General features: G+C 46.3%; 1 protein-coding gene and 1 long non-coding RNA gene across 2 annotated transcripts; both read right to left on the reverse strand.

Annotated features, from left to right (window-relative positions):
* Positions 1-1,254: 1,254 nt before the first annotated feature.
* On the reverse strand, positions 1,255-5,237 carry LOC119325091. The gene is made up of 2 exons (XR_005157317.1): positions 5,105-5,237; positions 1,255-2,416 (listed from the first exon to the last, which is right to left on the reverse strand). It is a non-coding gene; the product is annotated as an uncharacterized LOC119325091 (long non-coding RNA).
* LOC119325082 (putative F-box protein At4g22180) lies at positions 2,423-5,098 on the reverse strand. The gene has a single exon (XM_037598830.1). The coding sequence runs from the start codon at positions 4,774-4,776 to the stop codon at positions 3,415-3,417; it is 1,362 nt and encodes a 453-aa protein (XP_037454727.1). The 5' UTR covers positions 4,777-5,098; the 3' UTR covers positions 2,423-3,414.
* Positions 5,238-21,872: the final 16,635 nt, after the last annotated feature.

Below are 21,872 nucleotides of genomic sequence, written 5' to 3' on the forward strand. Positions count from 1 at the left end.
AGAACCGGGTAACCGACGACGACGGCGGTTCCTCCATTAAGAACCGGGTCACCGACGACGACGACGAGGACGACGGCGGCGGCTCCATCAAGAACCGGGTCACCGACGACGACGGCGAGGACGACAACGGCGGTTCCTCCATCAACAACCGGGTCACCGACGAGGAGGGGGAGGACGGCGGCGGCGGCTCCATCAAGAACCGGGCCACCGACGACGACGGCGAGGACGATGCCGGCAAGAACAAGCGCCGGCTCGGCATCGAGCGCCCCACGCCGGCCGCCGACCCCGGCGACGACGTCCCCACTAACCTTCTCCAGGACGCCGACCTCGCCGGCGCGGCCGCCGACCCCGACGACTTCCCCTCTGAGCTTCTCCGGGACGCCGACCTCGCCGGCCCGGCAGCTCTCGGCATCATCTCCAAGGACAAGAAGGCTGGCAAGGAGCGCGCGCTCGGCACCTTCAAGAACACCATGATCCCAGTCCAGAAGCCACCTGCCTTAGCGCCGTGGGGCTCTACTCCTACTCCTGCAGGTCGAGCTCCTCGTGCCGTTGAAGAGGAGGAGGAGGAACGCAGAGCTATGCATCTGAAGTACGTGAAGATTTGCTCCTCACTCAGGGGCCAGAAAACCTACTGCTTTTCTTGCTTTATGGAGAGTGAGATTGACCCTGCCAAGAAAGGGAAGAAGCCTGCCAAGATCCTGAAGAACAAGGACCAGGTTGGAATTTCAACTTATTTAATTTCGCTTGCAACCAAAACTATATTGTTTTCTGTCAATTCATATTGCTTTCTGTCTTTCCTTTCTTTCTTATCAGGCCGAAAAGCACATGGATGCTTGGCACAAGTCAAACTCAATTCCTCTCAAGTGCAGTAAGACGGGCTGCTTTGCCATGTCAAGAATTCGACAGGACATCAGCCACCACGAGAAATATGCACATGGGTGCTAGTTTGATCGATCACTTACAATTTCTTCATTGGTGGCGCTCACAGGCTAATGTGATCGCTTAATTACAACATCTTTGGTTGCGCTGATAGGTTAGAATTAATGTGCTTCACTGGCTGGGTTATAATGTGGCGCTGATAGGTTAGAATGTGGGGCTGACAACTTTTCAACTGTAAACTGTCAGCTTCATCTGTATATAGATTGAATGCCAAGAGTTTTATGGATGAATTCGACCTCTGTATATATTTCTTCTGCTTTTTTTTTGACAAGAACACTGCACTGCATTCCATTAAACAGAGGAAAAACCACCAAATACACAAGTCAATTAACACCAACTTCAGATTTGAATGCATCTACAACAATTACACAAGTTAGCATAGATTGAGCTGGGCAGATTGCCCATTGATCATGACTAGTTCCGTTTTGTATCAGGCCTGGCATGACCAGACCAGGGCCTCTTTCTATTGAAACTACACATTCTCCACTGCCAATTTCTCTCAAAAATAATAAAAGACAGACTACTGTATTTCATGCGCCACAGCGTTAGAAAAAAATTACAAATTTCCAGCTCCAAGCACCTTGCACAGCTTGAAGTAGTCCTTCGTCTTCGTCCAACCTGAAACAAAGAGGTCACCTTGTTTCTACATCCACGCCTCTCGTTTTTAGTTTTTGTCACATTGGCGAACTAGTGGTGGTTAACCTCCAGAGAAAGTGCAGTACTTTGTTTGGTAAAGATAGTCCCCATATATAGTTTCTTTCATTAAAAAACCTGATTATCGGTAGCAGGATTTGACGTTGTTGCCAATCCTCGAAATGATTCATGTGCTTTGCTTCTATCTCGAGCCACTTTGTAGGCTGATTTAACCCGGAATAAGCCTCTTTTGTCATAGTGCCAGGCAGGTTGATCATCAAATTGATCATGGACCGGAATTTTGATGATTTCCTGCCCATCCCATACATTTGTCACTGGATCAATCAGCTCTTGTACTCTTGTCACCAAGTTTCTGTCATTCCTTGAGATCACCCTTGTAGAGATGCCTCTCGGTCTTGAAAAAAAGCCCTTTCCACGCTTAACTGACCTCTTGAAGCACCACCCTTCCGTTTATACACCAACCTGCCATTAAAGCACCACCCTCCCGTTTGAGGCTTCAGAGTATGTTATTGGCGTGATGCTGTATGTATTCTTCAACTTCTTTGAGACACATGTATCATCTATATGTAGGCGCCCTTGGTAGAGTACATTCCAGTTGGCAAGTGTTTCCACTTGATTCCTTTGCAGTTCAATCTGCCAATGCCGCTCTTCTAGCTCACTGAATTGATGAGGAATGAAATGATTATGTAGAACCTGCAAGTTCTTGTAACTTGGTCTCCGGTCTGACAATACAGCGATCGATTTGTCGTCACAGCTCCTCCTTGCACCATCTTCTCAAGGTGCATTCTCAGAAAGTGCCACAACATCCATCTACAACATACCCCTGGGGGAAAAAAAGGCATTCCTCAGCTTCTACAATAAAAACAGAAAGCTCATATACAAGAAAGGAAAGATATGATCTTATGGATATTTTCTACACTGCATGATGTAGAGTAGATAGTTGCTGGTATCATGCAAGTCATAGATTTATCTAGCTTAGGAGTCGGATCCATATATCTGTTTCGGTATCCTAGGTCCATATGTAGACTACTCATGTTTATATTCTGAATGTAAACAGGAGTAGTCTACATATGGACCTAAGTAGAGTACTCCTCTTTATATTCTGAAATGTAAACAGGAGTAGTCGGGTCCATATATCTGTTTCGGTATCTTAGGTCCATATGTAGACTACTCCTGTTTATACGACATAAGTATTACATAGACAAACGGTATGGTAACACTGGTCACGTGTAGATACAACTTTGACTGGAAAAACTCTACAGGCAAAAATTTAGAAGTTGGAACAGTAGCAGTGATATTTTGGCTTGCCAATTGCTTGCGAACTTTTGACGATGGAAAACTTGTCTTCCATTGCTCATTCAGTTTTCATAATATCTTATTGACCTCTCCTATTTTTTAAGTAAAAAAAAAGAGGGGAGTACAAATTGTTAAAAGAAGACTTGAAAAGATGCCCGGTGTATCACAGCCTCTCCATCAAATACAGGGATGAACATACACACCGAAATGATCATAATGGGATTTACCTAAAAACATGTGGTTAACTGGTTATGTGCAAAAAATAAAAACAAATAGTGTGGTTCTATGTTAGACCTAAATGGAGAAGGTTAGTACCATAGAAATGTACTCTGAAACACAAACAAGAGATACGGAAAATAAAAGCCAATTAAATATAGCACACCAAGTATGGAGAAGATACAGAACATGCTTCTGTTTTCATAGCATTTGCCCACAAAATTAGGAATTTTGGTTAACACAGCCCTATGAGGCTATGATACAGTTTCTAATACGTATATAAATATAATAAGTTAACTATTTGTAGAATCACATATTCATCCTCATGAGATTTGGTGTTATCCATATGGGATTTGGCCAGTTGCACCAAAGCTGAGATACAATTTCTTCCCTGCTGCCATTTTCCAAGTTGAGAATACCTATATCCCGGTCATCATTCTTATACTTCGAAATATATGTCATGTCGTCTGTGAAATAAACACAATTTGTCTTCAGTTGCGGGTATTCCTCAGCACTGAGGCATTGCAACTGACTACGCCCAAGAAACAACACATGATCATGCAAGCCATGCATTTCCACAAGCTCTTTTGCTGCCATATCAGTTTTATATAACATCATTTTCTTAGTCTTTGTGAACCCCTCAGCTGTGCGTTCAGTGTCTCTGCAAACTTGCAACATATCACCCCATGGAGCCTGAACAACGTACATGTGCCCATCAGTCGCACTAATGTAATTCTCCATCTCCTCTGCAATGATATTCCTTGTGATGGTAGGACCGGTCAGATCAAAAGTATAGACTCCTCCGGTGTCTGTGAATGCATACAATAGACCATCCATGTGGATGCATTGTTCATAGTTCTCACCCGGCAGTGAGGTCCACTTATAATCACCTACCCTTGCAAACGAAAGATATTGCTCTGGATTGTGGATGAGAACCACAATGTAGCTTCCCGTGGGTGGATCAGGAAACACAAAAGCCCTGATGCAGAGGCAGTCAGAAAACTCATTCAGATCATCGTCCTGCTCTAAATCCCACATCTTATAGATATTAACTGCACCGGCACTGTCTAAGATCGGCTCTACTTGCTCAATGGTGATCACCGAGGGGAGGGCAATCTGTTGACCAGTGATCGGATTGAGAAGGTGAAGCTCGGACTTCTCATCAGCAGTAACTAACCAGCCATGGGAGGACCCAATGAGATGCCTACTGCGGATAGGTGGATCCGGAAGAGTTAGCTTGTAGACCCTCTTTTCTGCAAGATTGTAGAGACAAGCTCCGTTCTCACCGTCGGATTCGGAGGCGTAGAGGAGGCAAGGTGTCTGTGGCCGCTTATATTGCCCAAGCTGGTTATGTAGAGTACTATATGCAGAGCGCCAAAAGGAGCAGACAGAGCTCACACGAATGAGGTCAGGAAGCTCCAGGAGGGAAAAGATATCCATCAATACATCCAGCGGCAGCTCCAGCAGTGTTTCAACCACAGTCTCGGTCTCCATCAGCGGCGGCTCTGGCAATATTTCCACCACAGTCTCGGTCTCCATCAGCATAAATGGCGGCTGTTTTCTGAATTTCCAATGTGAACCGGGAGGTGGAGAAAGAGCCAGCAGCGTACGCAAAATTCTCAAGTCTAGCTGCAGGAAGCTCATCATCCTCACTAAGCTACACGTCCCCATTGGAGAAATTGCAAAATCGGATCTTCTGAATGATGAATCGCTTCCGCAGCTATCAACCGCACAGCTTTAGTTCAACCTAGCAGGAACAGGGGCAGGCAGCACTTGTATATATAATAGGAAGCACAACCCACCTACCGAGGCCTCAGCTCAGCTCTAATTCGAGTAGGAAATGAGTCCGAATCCAAGAACGACAAGTAGTCCCGCGAAATTTGGACTGGAGACTACGGGAAAAAAGAAAGATTTGGACCTGGAATCGGACTACGCGGCTCAGACGGATCCCAATCCCGTTCCCGCGACGACAGGAAAGAGAGAAGGAAGAGGAACAAACCAGAGGAAATGTAGTGTAGCAGCACGATAGGGCACAAGGCAGGTGGGAGGTGGTGGCGAGATGGACTGGGGACTCCGTCGGCGGCGAGATGCGCCGCTGGAGATGCTAGTACATCTGTAAGGCTCCATCTAACACATCGTTTTGTTGCAGAAGAAGAAAAAAAAATTACCAAAAAAGGTTTCCCCGCTTTGTATACAAGGCAACCAACCGAACCATACATGAATAGATGCTGAGGCGGAAACAGCACAGTCACGTCCAAAAGAAATGACAGAGAAAAGAAAAAGAAACAAATGCCGACAACGGCGGATCAACAAAAACGAAGAAGCCTCGCGATCGCAGCGCCCACCAGGATCTTCCACTAGACTCCAAGACTCCGAAGCGCCGGCACCTATCAACACCTCCAAGAAGGATCGCGACGATGACGACGCTGCTGCCAAGGGTTTCCCCCGATACACGACGAGGCGAGAGGAAGAGTAGCCCCGACGCCCTCCCGGAAGGTCAGGTGGCACCTACAGGCGCCACCGCGCCGGTGTTGGCCATGCCGACAGGGGTTTCCCCCGATCCCAACCCGCACCTCGGGCGCCCCGGAGCCTGCCACCAAACCAACCACCATCGTGCGCCAACGCGGTCTTGAGGCCCCCACGCCGCCTCACCACGGCACCGCGAAGTGAGGATAGCACGGCGAAGAATCAGAGCCGGGACTAGGGCATCAGCACCATCGGCATGTGGAAGGGCCCCACCTCCACCGTCCGCGACGGTAGCCGTCCGGATGCAATAGCGGGAGCACACCAGGCTCGTGGGCCCACAGGCCCGGCCGAGCCCTTGTGGGCCCGCAAAGCTCCCGCCTTTGCGCTGCTGCCGGCACGCCAGCGGTGCCACCGCCCCCAATCCGAGCCGCTCTTGCTCCTCACCGCGCCGCAGACAACGAGGCCACGCCCAGGGACCGGCCCGCTAGGATCGAGATGGGGCCCTAAGGGCCCAGATCTGGGCCGAGGACGCGCCGCCGGCCACCCTGCGCAACCAGGCCGCCCCACCGCCAAAGGACGACGCCACCACCGCGACGGGTCACCGCCAGCCGCCTCCAGGCCGCCGGGCCGCCGTCAGCCGAAGGGCACCCGCCGCCAGCCCTGTCCCCGGGTCAGGAGGTGCGCGCGTGAGGTAAGGAAGGGCCCGCCACCGCCAACCCGCCCGGCCAGATCCGAGGGCTCCACCGGCGGCGGGGGGGCACGGGGGAGGACGGAGGAGAGGAGAGCGGGGGGAGCCGCCCCGGCCGCCCCCCGGGGAGGCGGCGCGGGCGCGGGGTCGGGGGAGGGAGGGGAGGGAGCGCCTCGCCCGTCTGTTCGCACCTTTCCTTTCAAACAGCCCCCACCTGGATCAAAAACCCAGATTTTAGTACATAAGCAGATTCTAGTACATAAGCACCCTCACCCCTACATATACACAGGCACGCGTACCCCACTTCTATGATCTCGAAAGACCGAATCAGGGCGTTATCTTAAGATTGACGAAGTCGCCGCAGACATCTTCGTAGTCGACGGAAATATCTCCTCCCACAAAATGCACATCACTAAAAAATCTGAAATAAATGCAAGAAAATGCGAACATCGGTGTTATGGTTATCAATGTCCTCCTAATCATGCAAGCACAGATTGGTTCGCAGAAAAAGTGCTAGATTTAGCACAATAATCATGTCACAAGCTCTATGACCTATTTTTAAGAAAATCATATGCCGACTTTATAAATAAATTCATAGCGGGCAACAGAAGACAAACGATGAGTTGTAGACATGTTTTTTTAATAACACAGTATAGACGCAGACGCTCATACATGCGCGCATTCATCTAACACATATATGCATACCTTACCTTATGAGCGTCTTGAGATTGACGAAGTCGCCACAGACGCCTTCGTAGTCAACGTGAACGTCTCCTCCCATAAAAAGCACATCACTGAAAGACCTGAAATAAATCTTAAAAAATATGAGCACCGGTGTTAAGTCTAGAACTTGAACCATGATGGGTTGTGGTTACTAGTATATATCCTTCTAACCATCCAACCTGGTTTGCTAAAAAAAATGCTAGATTTGACACAATAATCATCTCCCAAAGTACCTGACCTATTTTTAAGAAAATTCATCTCAACTTTATAAATAAATCATAGTGGTGACGGTAGACAAGGTAATAAGTTATTCTACTGAAGATATTACCAAAGGAAAGTTTCCTCTGGTGGACGATCGTACTGTGATGGTAAGAAGGACAAAAGCTATTGGTGCATGGCCGCCTCCGCCGGTAGACCATTCACTGATACGCGTCGGTGCTATACAAACGGTTTTTAACCCCTTTCCGCGACGGCATTTGGAACCGTCGCCTAGTGAGTGATGGCGATAGGGGGTCCTTCCCACACGACCCAGAAAACCTCGGGGATAGGGAGCCTTGATGCATACAGTTGTCCCTATATAACCGTTTCTGATATCTCGAATATCCCAAACGCTTCATTCTTGCTACTCGTTTGTGCTCGCATTGCCATCGCAGTCGGAGTTCTGTGGTTTACCTAAAACTAGGCAGATTTCAGGCATAGGAGTTTTACGATGCCTGCCAAATCACAAACAGTTCATGATTATAAACCGTGTACGATAGGTAGACAATCACACACATTTAGTTTTCTCGCATCGTATGTGATAGTGTCTGACATCACACACGCTTTGTAAATGGCAACTGTTTGCATTGTTACACATATTTACTCTCCGTGAACCGTGTCGGATTATGATATATATCGCACACGTTGTGCTTTATTAACCGTGTGCGCCGTAATGACCTGCACACCGTAATTTTGCCCTAATTTAATTGCTGCTATTTAAAATTGTACATAATTTAAACTTGAAAGTAGGCTATAACTTTATTCATATCCACCAGGTTCAAACAACCAATGCATTATTCGATTCACGGGTACATATGTTTAAGAATTACATAAGCACCAAATAAAGAATGATGAACCAGGGTTCTATACTTGTACTATTATAGATGGTAAAGAAAGAGGCAACAGACATTTCGGTTGCTGAACAAAGTGAAGCTGAATGGCCCTATTGTGCTCTCGTGGATGCAGAAGACATGTAGGACTCTAGTCCACCCCCTTGTGATGGCCGGCCACCAATCATGTAGTTTGAGAGGTAATCTTGAGTAAACTGCTTCAGGATCCACTTCAAAAGAAAAAGGTTCAGACATTATCATCTAACACAACTCATTACAGGCAGTAAAAAGAAGGCTATAGGGTTCTTACCATACTGCAGTTCACTGTTTCTTGCATAAAGTGTAAACAAATAGTTCGATTGACGTCTTTGGACCCATTTTAATAACAATCTTTATCAGTTTCCTCACTTGATGCTAGTTCATGAATATCTCATTGCCCCATACGCAGAAAGGGTCGAAGTGTGGATCTTTGACAATGATATATGTACCTAAAAGCACCAAGTTAATATTAGAAGCTAAACAACAATTGAAAAATGATGTAGTACAACACTCCCTCCATCCCATTATATAAGATTTTATTACATGTATATCTAGGCATCATCAGAACATTAAGGTAACACTCTTCCTTGTTTCTATGTAGCATGGGATTGCATATTTAGTCATTCAGTATAATGCATGTTGCTATGTAGCCTCAGATATATTAAATATGGCCCTAGTTAACCTACTGATAAATGGGTTACAGATATATTCAGTGAAATGTCCAATTCGATGATTAATCCCTTATCAGCCCCAGGCTATATGGTACCAGCTATCAAAATCATGAACAGTGAGTACATATAAGCAATGCGATGAAACTAACCTCGATGGAAAACAACATTGTTCTCAATATTGTCCTGCATGAGTACATATAAAGGCATGTTAAGCACAATAGGCTAAACATCAACCAAATATATCCATGATAGACAACATAATCTACAAATGATAGCTTCACTGTGTAGGCTTAAGCACGCTAGTTAAGCAAAATAAGAAGTGGAAAGGTGTGTTAACTGCATTTGCAGGCATAACATTTAAGAATAAGCAAATAGTCATTCATACTGGTATTGTGCAGGTCTAAAGTACACTAGTTATTGTTAAAAAAACTAAAAGGCATGTTAACTGATATATCCTTAACAGCAATCAAATATCATAATTCATAGTGGTATTGTTGGAACTATTATTGATGAAATTAAACCGCACGGCAAATAGTTGCACATATAGAGCATCACATTGTGAAGAACTAAAATAAACAAGTCATAAGGCCATCTCTAGCCGATCCTTTAAAAGTTAAAGGACTAAAACCCTGAGTGGATCCCCTAAACTTAACGTTGTAAGCTTCAATTTGATGAAGTTCAAAGCAGGTTCAACTGAAAGTAGCATGCATTCAAACATAAACACAGATAGTTTTGCATAACCGAACATAAAACATAAATTTAAACTAAGCTAAACTACTTTCGGTCGAAGTAGAGGTCGAGCCAATCCTTTCTCGTCATGTACGGTGTGCCGTGAGCCGGGTCCGGGCCGGTGCCATTGTCGGGGACGTTGGGGAAGGCACTGTTGGGAAACGTAGCAGAAATTCAAAATTTTCCTACGAGTCATCAAGATCTATCTATGGAGAAACTAGCAACAAGGGGAAGAAGAGTGCATCTACATACGCTTCCAGATCGCTAAGCGGAAGCGTTCAAGAGAACGGGGTTGAAGGAGTCGTACTCGTCGTGATCCAAATCACCGGAGATCCTAGTGCCGAACGGATGGCACCTCCGCGTTCAACACACGTGCAGCCCGGTGACGTCTCCCATGCCTTGATCCAGCAAGGAGAGAGGGAGAGGTTGGGGAAGACTCCGTCCAGCAGCAGCACAACGGTGTGGTGGTGGTGGAGGAGCGTGGCAATCCTGCAGGGCTTCGCCAAGCACCGCGGGAGAGGAGGAGAAAGAGAGGTAGGGCTGCGCCAACAGGAGAAGAACTTCATGTGTTGGGCTACCCCTTTGCCTCCACTATATATAGGGGGAGAGGGAGGGCTGCGCCCCCACCTAGGGTTCCCTCCCTAGGGGTGGCGGCTGCCCCAATCCCCATCTGGGTGGCGGCCAAGGGGGGGAGAGGGGAAACTTGCCCCCCAAGTAACATGGAGGCGCCCCCTCCCCAAACCCTAGGCGCCTTGGGCCCTTGTGGGGGGGCGCACCAGCCCACCTGGGGCTGGTCCCCTCCCACGCATGGCCCATGCAGACCTCTGGGGCCGGTGGCCCCACTTGGTGGACCCCGGGACCCTCCCGGTGGTCCCGGTACGTTACCGATAACACCCGAAACTTTTCCGGTGCCCAAAACAGGACTTCCCCATATATAAATCTGTACCTCCGGACCATTCCGGAACTCCTCGTGACATCCGAGATCTCATCCAGGACTCCGAACAACATTCGGTAACCACATACATCTATTCCCTATAACCCTAGCATCATCGAACCTTAAGTGTGTAGACCCTACGGGTTCGGGAACCATGCAGACATGACCGATACGTTCTCCGGTCAATAACCAACAGCGGGATCTGGATACCCATGTTGGCTCCCACATGTTCCACGATGATCTCAACGGATGAACCACGATGTCAAGGACTCAATCGATCCTGTATACAATTCCCTTTGTCTAGCGGTATTATACTTGCCCGAGATTCGATCGTCGGTATGCCGATACCTTGCTCGATCTTATGACCGGCAAGACTCTTTACTCGTTCCGTAACACATCATCCCGTGATTAACCGCTTGGTCACATTGTGCACATTATGATGATGTCCTACCGAGTGGGCCCAGAGATACCTCTCCGTTACATGGAGTGACAAATACCAGTCTCGATTCGTGCCAACCCAACAGACACTTTCGGAGATACCCGTAGTTCACCTTTATAGCCACCCAGTTATGTTGTGACGTTTGGTACACCCAAAGAATTCCTACGGTATCCGGGAGTTGCACAATCTCATGGTCTAAGGAAATGATACTTGACATTAGAAAAGCTTTAGCATACGAACTACACGATCTTTGTGCCAGGCTTAGGATTGGGTCTTGTCCATCACATCATTCTCCTAATGATGTGATCCCGTTATCAACGACATCCAATGTCCATGGTCAGGAAACCGTAACCATCTATTTATCAACGAGCTAGTCAACTAGAGGCTTACTAGGGACATGGTGTTGTCTATGTATCCACACATGTATCTGAGTTTCCTATCAATACAATTATAACATGGATAATAAAAGATTATCATGAACAAGGAAATATAATAATAATAACTAATTTATTATTGCCTCTAGAGCATATTTCCAACAGTCTCCCACTTGCACTAGAGTCAATAATCTAGTTCATATCGCCATCTGATAAACATTGACAGGTCACATCGCCATGTGACCAACATCCAAAGAGTTTACTAGTGTCACTAAACTAGTTCACATCATCATGTGATTAAGACTCAATGAGTTCTGGGGTTTGATCATGTTTTGCTTGTGAGAGAGGTTTTAGTCAACGGGTCTACAACAATCAGATCCGTATGTACTTCGCAAATCTCTAGGTCATATTGTAAATGCTACTACCACGCTCCACTTGGAGCTATTCCAAATGGTTGCTCCACTATACGTATCCGGTTTGCTACTCAGAGTCACTCGGATAGGTGTTAAAGCTTGCATCGACGTAACCCTTTACGCCGAACTCTTTATCACCTCCATAATCGAGAAACATGTCCTTATTTACTCCAAGGACAATTTTGACCACTGTCCAATGATCCATTCCTGGATCATTCTTGTACCCCTTGACTGACTCATGGCAAGGCACACTTCCGGTGCGGTACACACCATAGCATACTATAGAGCCTACATCTGAAACATAGGGGACGTCCTTCGTCCTTTGTCTCTCTTCTGCCGTAGTCGAGTTTTAACTCTTAACTTCATACCTTACAACTCAGGCAAGAACTCCTTCTTGACTGATCCATCTTGAACACCTTCAAGATCATGTCATGGTATGTGCTCATTTGAAAGTACCATTTAGCATTTTTTGATCTATCCTCATAGATCTTGATGCTCAATGTTCAAGCAGCTTTATTCCAGGTTTTCTATTGAAAAACACCTTTCAAATAACCCTATATGCTTTCCAGAAATTCTACATCATTTCTGATCAACAATATGTCGTCAACATATACTCATCAGAAATTATATAGTGCTCCCACTCACTTGTTTGGAAATACAAGTTTCTCATAAACTTTGTATAAACCCAAAATCTTTGATCATCTCATCAAAGCGTACATTCCAACTCCAAGATGCTTACTCCAGTCCTTAGAAGGATCGCTGGAGCTAGCATACCTTTTAGCATCCTTAGGATCGACAAAACCTTTCTGATATTATCGCATACAACCTTTCCTTATGAAAACTGGTAAGGAAACTCGTTTTGAAATCCATTTGGCAGATTTCATAAATGCAGCTAATGCTAACATGATTCCGACGGACTTAAGCATCTCTACGGATGAGAAAATCTCATCGTAGTCAACTTCCTTGAACTTGTGAAAAACTCTTCGCCACAAGTCGAGCTTCATAGACGGTGACATTACCGTCCACGTCCGTCTTCTTCTTAAAGATCCATTTATCTCAATGGCTTGCCGATCATCGGGCAAGTCCACCAAAGTCCATGCTTTGTTCTGATACATGGATCCTATCTCGGATTTCATGGCTTCTAACCATTTGTCGAAATATGGGCCCACCATCGCTTCTCCATAGCTCGTAGGCTTATAGTTGTCTAGCAACATGACCTTCAAGATAGGATTACTGTACCACTCTGAAGTAGTACGCATCCTTGTCACCCTACGAGGTACGGTAGTGACTTGATCCAAAACTTCATGATCACTATCATAAGCTTCTACTTCAATTGGTGTAGGTGCCACAGGAACAACTTCCTGTGCCCTTCTACACACTAGTTGAAGTGACGGTTCAATAACCTCATCAAGTCTCCACCATCCTTCCACTCAATTCTTTCGAGAGAAACCTTTCCTCGAGAAAGGACCCGATTCAAGAAACAATCCCTATTGCTTTCAGATTTGAATTAGGAGGTATACCCAACTGTTTGGATGTCCTACGAAGATGCATTTTATCCGCTTTGGGTTCGAGCTTATCAACCTGAAACCTTTTTCACATAAGCGTCGCAGCCCCAAACTTTTAAGGAATGATAACTTAGGTTTCTCCAAACCATAGTTCATACGCTGTCGTCTCAACGGAGTTACGTGGTGCCCTATTAAAGTGAGTGCGGTTGTCTCTAATGCCTAACCCATGAGCGATAGTGGTAATTCGATAAGAGACATCATGGTACGCACCATATTCAATAGGGTGTAACTATGATGTTCGGACACACCATCACACTATGGTGTTCCAGGCGGTATTAATTGTGAAACAATTTCCACAATGTCTTAATTGCGTGCCAAAGCTCGTAACTCAGATACTCATCTCTATGATCATATCATAGACATTTTATCCTCTTGTCACAATGATCTTCAACTTCACTCTGAAATTACTTGAACCATTCAATAATTCAGACTTGTGTTTCATCAAGTAAATATACTCAGTATCTACTCAAATCATCTGTGAAGTAAGAACATAACGATATCCACTGCGTGCCTCGGTACTCATTGGACTGCACACATCAAAATGTATTACTTCCAACAAGTTGCTTTCTTGTTCCATTTTACTGAAAACGAGGCTTTCAGTCATCTTGCCCATGTGGTATGATTTGCATGTCTCAAGTGATTCAAAATCAAGTGAGTCCAAACGGTCCATTTGCATGGAGTTTCTTCATGCATATACACCAATAGACATGCTTCGCATGTCTCAAACTTTTCAAAAAAGAGTGTGTCCAAAGATCCATCAACATGGAGCTTCTTCATGCGTTTTATACCAATATGACTTACATGGCAGTGCCACAAGTAGGTGGTACTATCTATCTTATATCTTTTGGCATGAATATGTGTATCACTATGATCGAGATTCAATAAACCATTCATTTTGGGTGCAAGACCATTGAAGGTATTATTCAAATAAACAGAGTAATCATTATTCTCCTTAAATGAATAACTGTATTGCGATAGACATAATACAATCATGTCTATGCTCAATGCAAACGCCAAATAACAATTATTTAGGTTTAACACCAATCTCGATGGTAGAGGGAGCGTGTGATGCTTGATCACATCAACCTTGGAAACACTTCCAACACATATCGTCAGCTCACCTTTAGCTAGTCTCCGTTTATTCCGTAGCTTTTATTTCGAGTTACTAACACTTAGCAACCGAACCGGTATCCAATACCCTGGTGCTACTAGGAGTACTAGTAAAGTACACATTAACTTAATGTATATCCAATATACTTCTGTTGACCTTGCCTGCCTTCTTATCTACCAAGTATCTAGGGTGGTTCTGCTTTAGTGTCTGCTCCTCTCATTACAGAAGCACTTAGTCTCGGGTTTGGGTTCAACCTTGGGTTTTCACTAGAGCAGCAACTGTTTTGCCGTTTCACGAAGCATCCCTTCTTGCCCTTGCCCTTCTTGAAACTAGTGGTTTTACTAACCATCAACAATTGATGCTCCTACTTGACTTCTACTTTCGCGGTGTCAAACATCACGAATACTTCAAGGATCATCATATCTATCCTTGATATGTTATAGTTCATCACGAAGCTCTAGTAGCTTGGTGGCAATGAATTTGGAGAAACATCACTATCTCATCTAGAAGATAAACTCCCACTCGATTCAAGTGATTGTTGTACTCAGACAATCTGAGCACAAGCTCAACGATTGAGCTTTTATCCCTTAGTTTGTAGGCTAAGAAACTCGTCGAAGGTCTCATACCTCTTGACGTGGGCACAAGCCTGAAATCCCAATTTCAGCCCTCGAAACATCTCATATGTTCCGCGACGTTTCGAAATCGTCTTTGGTGCCTCAACTCTAAACCGTTTAACTGAACTATCACATAGTTATCAAAACGTGTATGTCAAATGTTCGCAACATCCACAGACGATGTTCGAGGTTCAGCACACCGAGCGGTGCATTAAGGACACTAGAAGAACGCCTGTGCGTTGCAACGGGGCCACATTACTTTAAGAGTTCAATATTAATCATGTTAATAATACATTTAATATTCTCATACATATCAAGTGATACTGGTGACTTTTTTTGTCAATTTAGCAATGGGCTCAGTTGCAACGGGCTCTTTATACATATCAGACAACTCGCTACTACTTAAACTACAACTATGGCTACCAATATTTTTTTGTCAATTTAGCTCAGCAATAGTGCCTGGCTTAATAGACTGCTTTGCATTCACCCCCTCAGAAGACAGAGAGAACCAACTCAACATGTCAGAAGATTAACAGAAATTTCATTTGTATGGCATGAACATATAGCAGGAGCACCAACACATAGATCAACAGAGAGCAGAGCACAGCATGCACACACTCGGGCCATCTATATCATACACACACAGCAACGCACACACGCATCACGCTGGCATACACATACAGAAAAGCAGGCACACATGCATCATGCGCATTGGCCGGTGCGACGCACGCAGATCAAGTACGTACGCACGGAGAGCAAGCTAGCAAGCACGCACGCGTCCAACCCCGCCGCTGCATGCGCTGGCAGAAGGTGAGACAGCAAGAGAGACTGCACATTGAAGCTGTCCATGCAAGGCTGGAGGTGCTAAGTCGGTGATGACAGTGTCAGGACGGTGCTTGATTCGTTCCCGGTGGCGTGGAGCTTGGGGCGGCAACGCGGCGATAGCTAGTGCTCGGGGATGGGGGTTTGGGTCGGGGGCAGTCGACCCGATGGCTGGCGAAGTTAACGGGCTCGGGCGGCTGGAAATTCGGCGGGTGGCGGCGGGACGGCGCGAGGATGGGACAGGCAGAAAACCTAGCGGGCGTTCAACTACCAATACCCACGCCTTTTTTAGGGGAAATGCTTGTGAAAATAACGTGCGACGACGACTTAGCGAGCGGATCCCCTTAAAAAAGACGTAGCGAGCAAATTCCCTTAAAACTGGTAGGAATGGATACGATTGATGACGTTGATAAATAGTGGTGAATGTTGGCCTAATTTACTATCATCATGCATGGAAACGAATCATCAAGAAAAAGAATACTTCCTATTACTACACTCATAGGAAGCTTCCTAATCTCTGCTACCAAACAGTTTCTGCCCAAACAAGGAAGGAAAGTTATGGACGTGATTCGGAAGGAAACAAACGTTATGAAGATTAATTGTGATTGATTGTGATTGATTCTTTTACATAAAGACATTACTAAATAATTTGCGTCAGTATGAAATGTTCTGACCGTTCAGTTTTTTTCGTTGTGTGAGAGGGTGAAGTGAAAATAAACCGATGAAGTGGGGGAGGCGACGAAAAAAATCTATGACGGTTAACCTACGAAAAAAAACCGGACGAAAGTGGTGGGACGAAAAAAAACCTGGAAGCGAGACTACCAACTGCTCCATTAGGAGTAGAGATAAGCCTTCTACGAAGCAACGAGGACAATCCTTAGTTTACGGACCCAGTCCGCATAATTGCTACTATCAACTTTCAACTAAATTTTCTCTAGGAACATATCTAAAACAGTAGAACTAAGCGCGAGCTACGACATAATTTGGAAAAACATTTTGACTATGTTCAGGATAATTAAGTTCATCTTATGAACTCCCACTCAGATAGGCATCCCTCTAGTCATCTAAGTGATTACATGATCCGAGTCAACTAGGCCATGTCCGATCATCACGTGAGACGGACTAGTCATCATCGGTGAACATCTTCATGTTGATCATATCTACCTTACGACTCATGCTCGACCTTTCGATCTCTTGTGTTCCGAGGCCATGTCTGTACATGCTAGGCTCGTCAAGTCAACCTAAGTGTTTCGCGTGTGTAAATCTGGCTTACACCCGTTATATGTGAACGTTAGAATCTATCACACCCGATCATCACGTGGTGCTTCGAAACGACGAACTTTCACAACGGTGCACAGTTAGGGGGAACACTTTCTTGAAATTTTAATGAGGGATCATCTTATTTACTACCGTCGTTCTAAGCAAATAAGATGTATAAACATTATAAACATCACATGCAATCAAATAGTGACATGATATGGCCAATATCATTTTGCTCCTTTTGATCTCCATCTTCGGGGCTCCATGATCATCATCGTCACCGGCATGACACCATGATCTCCATCATCATGATCTCCATCATCGTGTCTCCATGAAGTTGTCTCGCCAACTATTACTTCTACTACTATGGCTAACGTCTTAGCAATAAAGTAAAGTAATTACATGGCGTTGTTCAATGACACGCAGGTCATAAAATAAATTAAGACAACTCCTATGGCTCCTGCCGGTTGTCATACTCATCGACATGCAAGTCGTGATTCCTATTACAAGAACATGATCAATCTCATACATCACATATCATTCATCACATTCTTTTGGCCATATCACATCACATAGCATACCCTGCAAAAACAAGTTAGACGTCCTCTAATTGTTGTTTGCATGTTTTACGTGGATGCTATGGGTTTCTAGCAAGAACGTTTCTTACCTACGCAAAACCACAACGTGATATGTCAATTGCTATTTACCCTTTATAAGGACCCATTTCATCAAATCCGATCCGACTAAAGTGGGAGAGACTGGCACCCACTAGCCACCTTATGCAACAAGTGCATGTCAGTCGGTGGAACCTGTCTCACGTAAGTGTACGTGTAAGGTCGGTCCGGGCCGCTTCATCCCATGATGCCGCCGAATCAAGATTGGACTGGTAACGGTAAGCATATTGAACAAAATCAACGCCCACAACTACTTTGTGTTCTACTCGTGCAAAGAATCTATGCAATAAACCTGACTCTGATACCACTGTTGGGGAACGTAGCAGAAATTCAAAATTTTCCTACGAGTCATCAAGATCTATCTATGGAGAAACTAGCAACGAGGGGAGGAAGAGTGCATCTACATACCCTTGTAGATCGCTAAGCGGAAGCGTTCAAGAGAACGGGGTTGAAGGAGTCGTACTCGTCGTGATCCAAATCACTGGAGATCCTAGTGCCGAACGGATGGCACCTCCGCGTTCAACACACGTGCAGCCCGGTGACGTCTCCCATGCCTTGATCCAGCATGGAGAGAGGGATAGGTTGGGGAAGACTCCGTCCAGCAGCAGCACAACGGCGTGGTGGTGGTGGAGGAACGTGGCAATCCTTCAGGGCTTCGCCAAGCACCGCGGGAGAGGAGGAGAAAGAGAGGTAGGGCTGCGCCAACAGGAGAAGAACTTCATGTGTTGGGCTGCCTCTTTGCCTCCACTATATATAGGGGGAGAGGGAGGGATGCGCCCCCACCTAGGGTTCCCTCCCTAGGGGTGGCGGCAGCCCCAATCCCCATCTGGGTGGCGGCCAAGGGGGGGGAGAGGGGAAACTTGCCCCCCAAGTAAGGTGGAGGCGCCCCCTCCCCAAACCCTAGGCGCCTTGGGCCCTTGTGGGGGGGCGCACCAGCCCACCTGGGGCTGGTCCCCTCCCACACATGGCCCATGCAGCCCTCTGGGGCCGGTGGCCCCACTTGGTGGACCCCCGGGACCCTCCCGGTGGTCCCGGTACGTTACCGATAACACCCAAAACTTTTCCGGTGCCCAAAACAGGACTTCCCATATATAAATCTTTACCTCCGGACCATTCTGGAACTCCTCGTGACGTCCAGGATCTCATATGGGACTCCGAACAACATTCGGTAACCACATACATCTATTCCCTATAACCCTAGCATCATCGAACCTTAAGTGTGTAGACCCTACGGGTTCGGGAACCATGCAGACATGACCAAGACGTTCTTCAGTCAATAACCAACAGCGGGATCTGGATACCCATGTTGGCTCCCACATGTTCCACGATGATCTCATCGGATGAACCGCAATGTCAAGGACTCAATAGATCCCGTATACAATTCCCTTTGTCTAGCGGTATTATACTTGCCCGAGATTCGATTGTCGGTATGCCGATACCTTGTTCGATCTTGTTACCGGCAAGTCTCTTTACTCGTTCCGTAACACATCATCCCGTGATCAACCCCTTGGTCACATTGTGCACATTATGATGATGTCCTACCGAGTGGGTCCAGAGATACCTCTCCGTTACACGGAGTGACAAATACCAGTCTCGATTCGTGCCAACCCAACAGACACTTTCGGAGATACCCGTAGTGCACCTTTATAGCCACCAGTTACGTTGTGACGTTTGGTACACCCAAAGCATTCCTACGGTATCTGGGAGTTGCACAATCTCATGGTCTAAGGAAATGATACTTGACATTAGAAAAGCTTTAGCATACGAACTACACGATCTTTGTGCCAGGCTTAGGATTGGGTCTTGTCCATCACATCATTCTCCTAATGATGTGATCCCATTATTAACGACATCCAATGTCCATGGTCAGGAAACCGTAACCATCTATTGATCAATGAGCTAGTCAACTAGAGGCTTACTAGGGACATGGTGTTGTCTATGTATCCACACATGTATCTGAGTTTCCTATCAATACAATTATAGCATGGATAATAAATGATTATCATGAACAAGGAAATATAATAATAATAACTAATTTATTATTGCCTCTAGGGCATATTTCTAACAGGCACTTCTCCACTCGTCGACCTCGATCTCCTTGTCCTGGGACCACCTCGATGCCCTCCGCGCTGTCGTCGTCGCCGCCTTCGACCTCGTCATCGGAGGAGATCACGATAACCTCACCGCCCTCTATGCCGCTGTCCTCGCCGCCTTTCGACCTCGTCATTAGAGGAGAGCGTGATAACCTCGCCGCCCTCTGCGCCGGAAAGATCGCCCGCTCCGCCTCCACGAGCTCCGGGTGCTGCCGGCAGAGCTCTTGCATGTAGGCCTCATCGGCGGCCTCGGCCTCGAGGCGCTCCCATGCCTCGCGATCCTCCCGCGCCATAGCCAAGCTCACCACCCCTGGCTCCGGCAGAACGAAGTCGACCGAACGTGTGCCTAAGGGGAAATTGAGCCTAGCCATCGCGCCGTGGTAGCGGACCTGCCAGCGGTCGTACTCCATGTCCGCGAGCCGCCGCGCCGTGGTAGCGGACCTGCCAGCGATCGTACTCCATGTCCGCGAGCTCGGCCGTGTGGAAGCTACCAAGCCACCGGCGGGTGTGGGTCTCCTGATCTATAATCTCCGCGACCCACGTACCCCACCGCCGCTGCCGGACCCTGAGGTAGGACCTTTTCAGCTGCCGGGTCCGAGGAAGGACGGGCAAGTCCTTGAACCGGTGTAGGGGCGCGATGGCGGACAAATCGGGGGATCGGTGACGGGGGATCGAACCCGCGGAGGACGACGGGAACACCTCGGCGGCCACCTCACCGGCGTTGGGCGAAAAGGTTGCGATAAACCTCTTTTTGGCCATTGGCTCCTCGAGCTCCCCGGCACACAGGCAGAGGTTGAGGATGGAGGCGCCGGTGATGGCGGCGACCTACCAATGGTTTCGAGGGTGGTGTGTGTGTATGTGTGAGCGGATGTTTTGGGGAGTGTGTGGTGTGTGTGGAGGGGGCGGGGGGGGGGCAAGGTGGTGTTTGAGGAAATACTGCGGCAACTGAAAATTTTACTAGGCAGGAGTAACAAGGCGGGGCTATTGAAAATTTGGATCAAGGGCGAGCAAATATTTTTGAGATTGCGAGGGATGCAAAGGCGGGAGTAAAATGCCGGGGCTACTAAAAATTTGAATCAAGGGACTGAAGCAGAGCGGGAGTAACAGACATCGCACATGGTCCGCACATCCTAACCGTGTGCTATCAAACATTAAAACCTTCCAGGCGGTAGATATTTTCGAGATTACGAGGCAGTAATATTTTTGAGATTGTGAGGGATGAAGAGGCGGGAGTATTTGGGGAGCAAGCTAGTGTGCTTGACACGCCGGCTGTGGACTGTAGCCGACACACCTTCTCGCGTAAGCCATATGCGTACTATACACCGATGGTGCTCCATGATATTTTGTACTATATCTCACACGGTTGGTGATAATAAACTGTGTGGGATCTACTTAATTTTTCATCTTGATTTGAACTACATAATGGGGTCACAACGGCAATGGACGGTGTTTGAATTGCTAGACCTTTTATCTGCAGTGAAAGGGAACTATATGTGTGTCATAAAAGAATTGGAATTATTCAGGTTTCATTTGGACATTTTATATATTAAACTGGTTTTCTAGCCATTTCAGGTGCACAATTCAAAATTAAACTACATGCACATGCTCCGGTGCATATTAATTGGTTGAAAAATCAAATTTGTGTCCTTGGATGCATTCTTAGGTCCTGCAAGAAATGGGAATGAATTTCAAACACCATGGCACTGTTGATTGCCGGCAAAACGTTTAGATACCTGATTTTTAAATTCTAGTAAATCCAAAACTTATCTGAAATTCATGAAACTTGTCATGGTATCATGGAGCGGCATCAACATGTCGTGGTAAAAAATTTGTCCCATTTGGGCAGGTTTGGGTATAAGCTTCTCACAAACCAGAGCTTCTCACAGCAAGCCTGATGGTTTCGGTATGGAACATGCCACCTTTAGGGACGAAACGATATCCGTTGCCTCTTATTGCTTTCAAAATATTTCTAGTGTCAACATAGAACACATGAGTGTTGTGTTAAGTTTTAGAATATTTCGGGGTTCGTTTGGACATTTTTATACATTAACTAGGTTTTCTAGG

Source organism: Triticum dicoccoides, chromosome 1B (genome assembly GCF_002162155.2).
Source record: "Triticum dicoccoides isolate Atlit2015 ecotype Zavitan chromosome 1B, WEW_v2.0, whole genome shotgun sequence".
NCBI lineage: Eukaryota > Viridiplantae > Streptophyta > Magnoliopsida > Poales > Poaceae > Triticum > Triticum dicoccoides.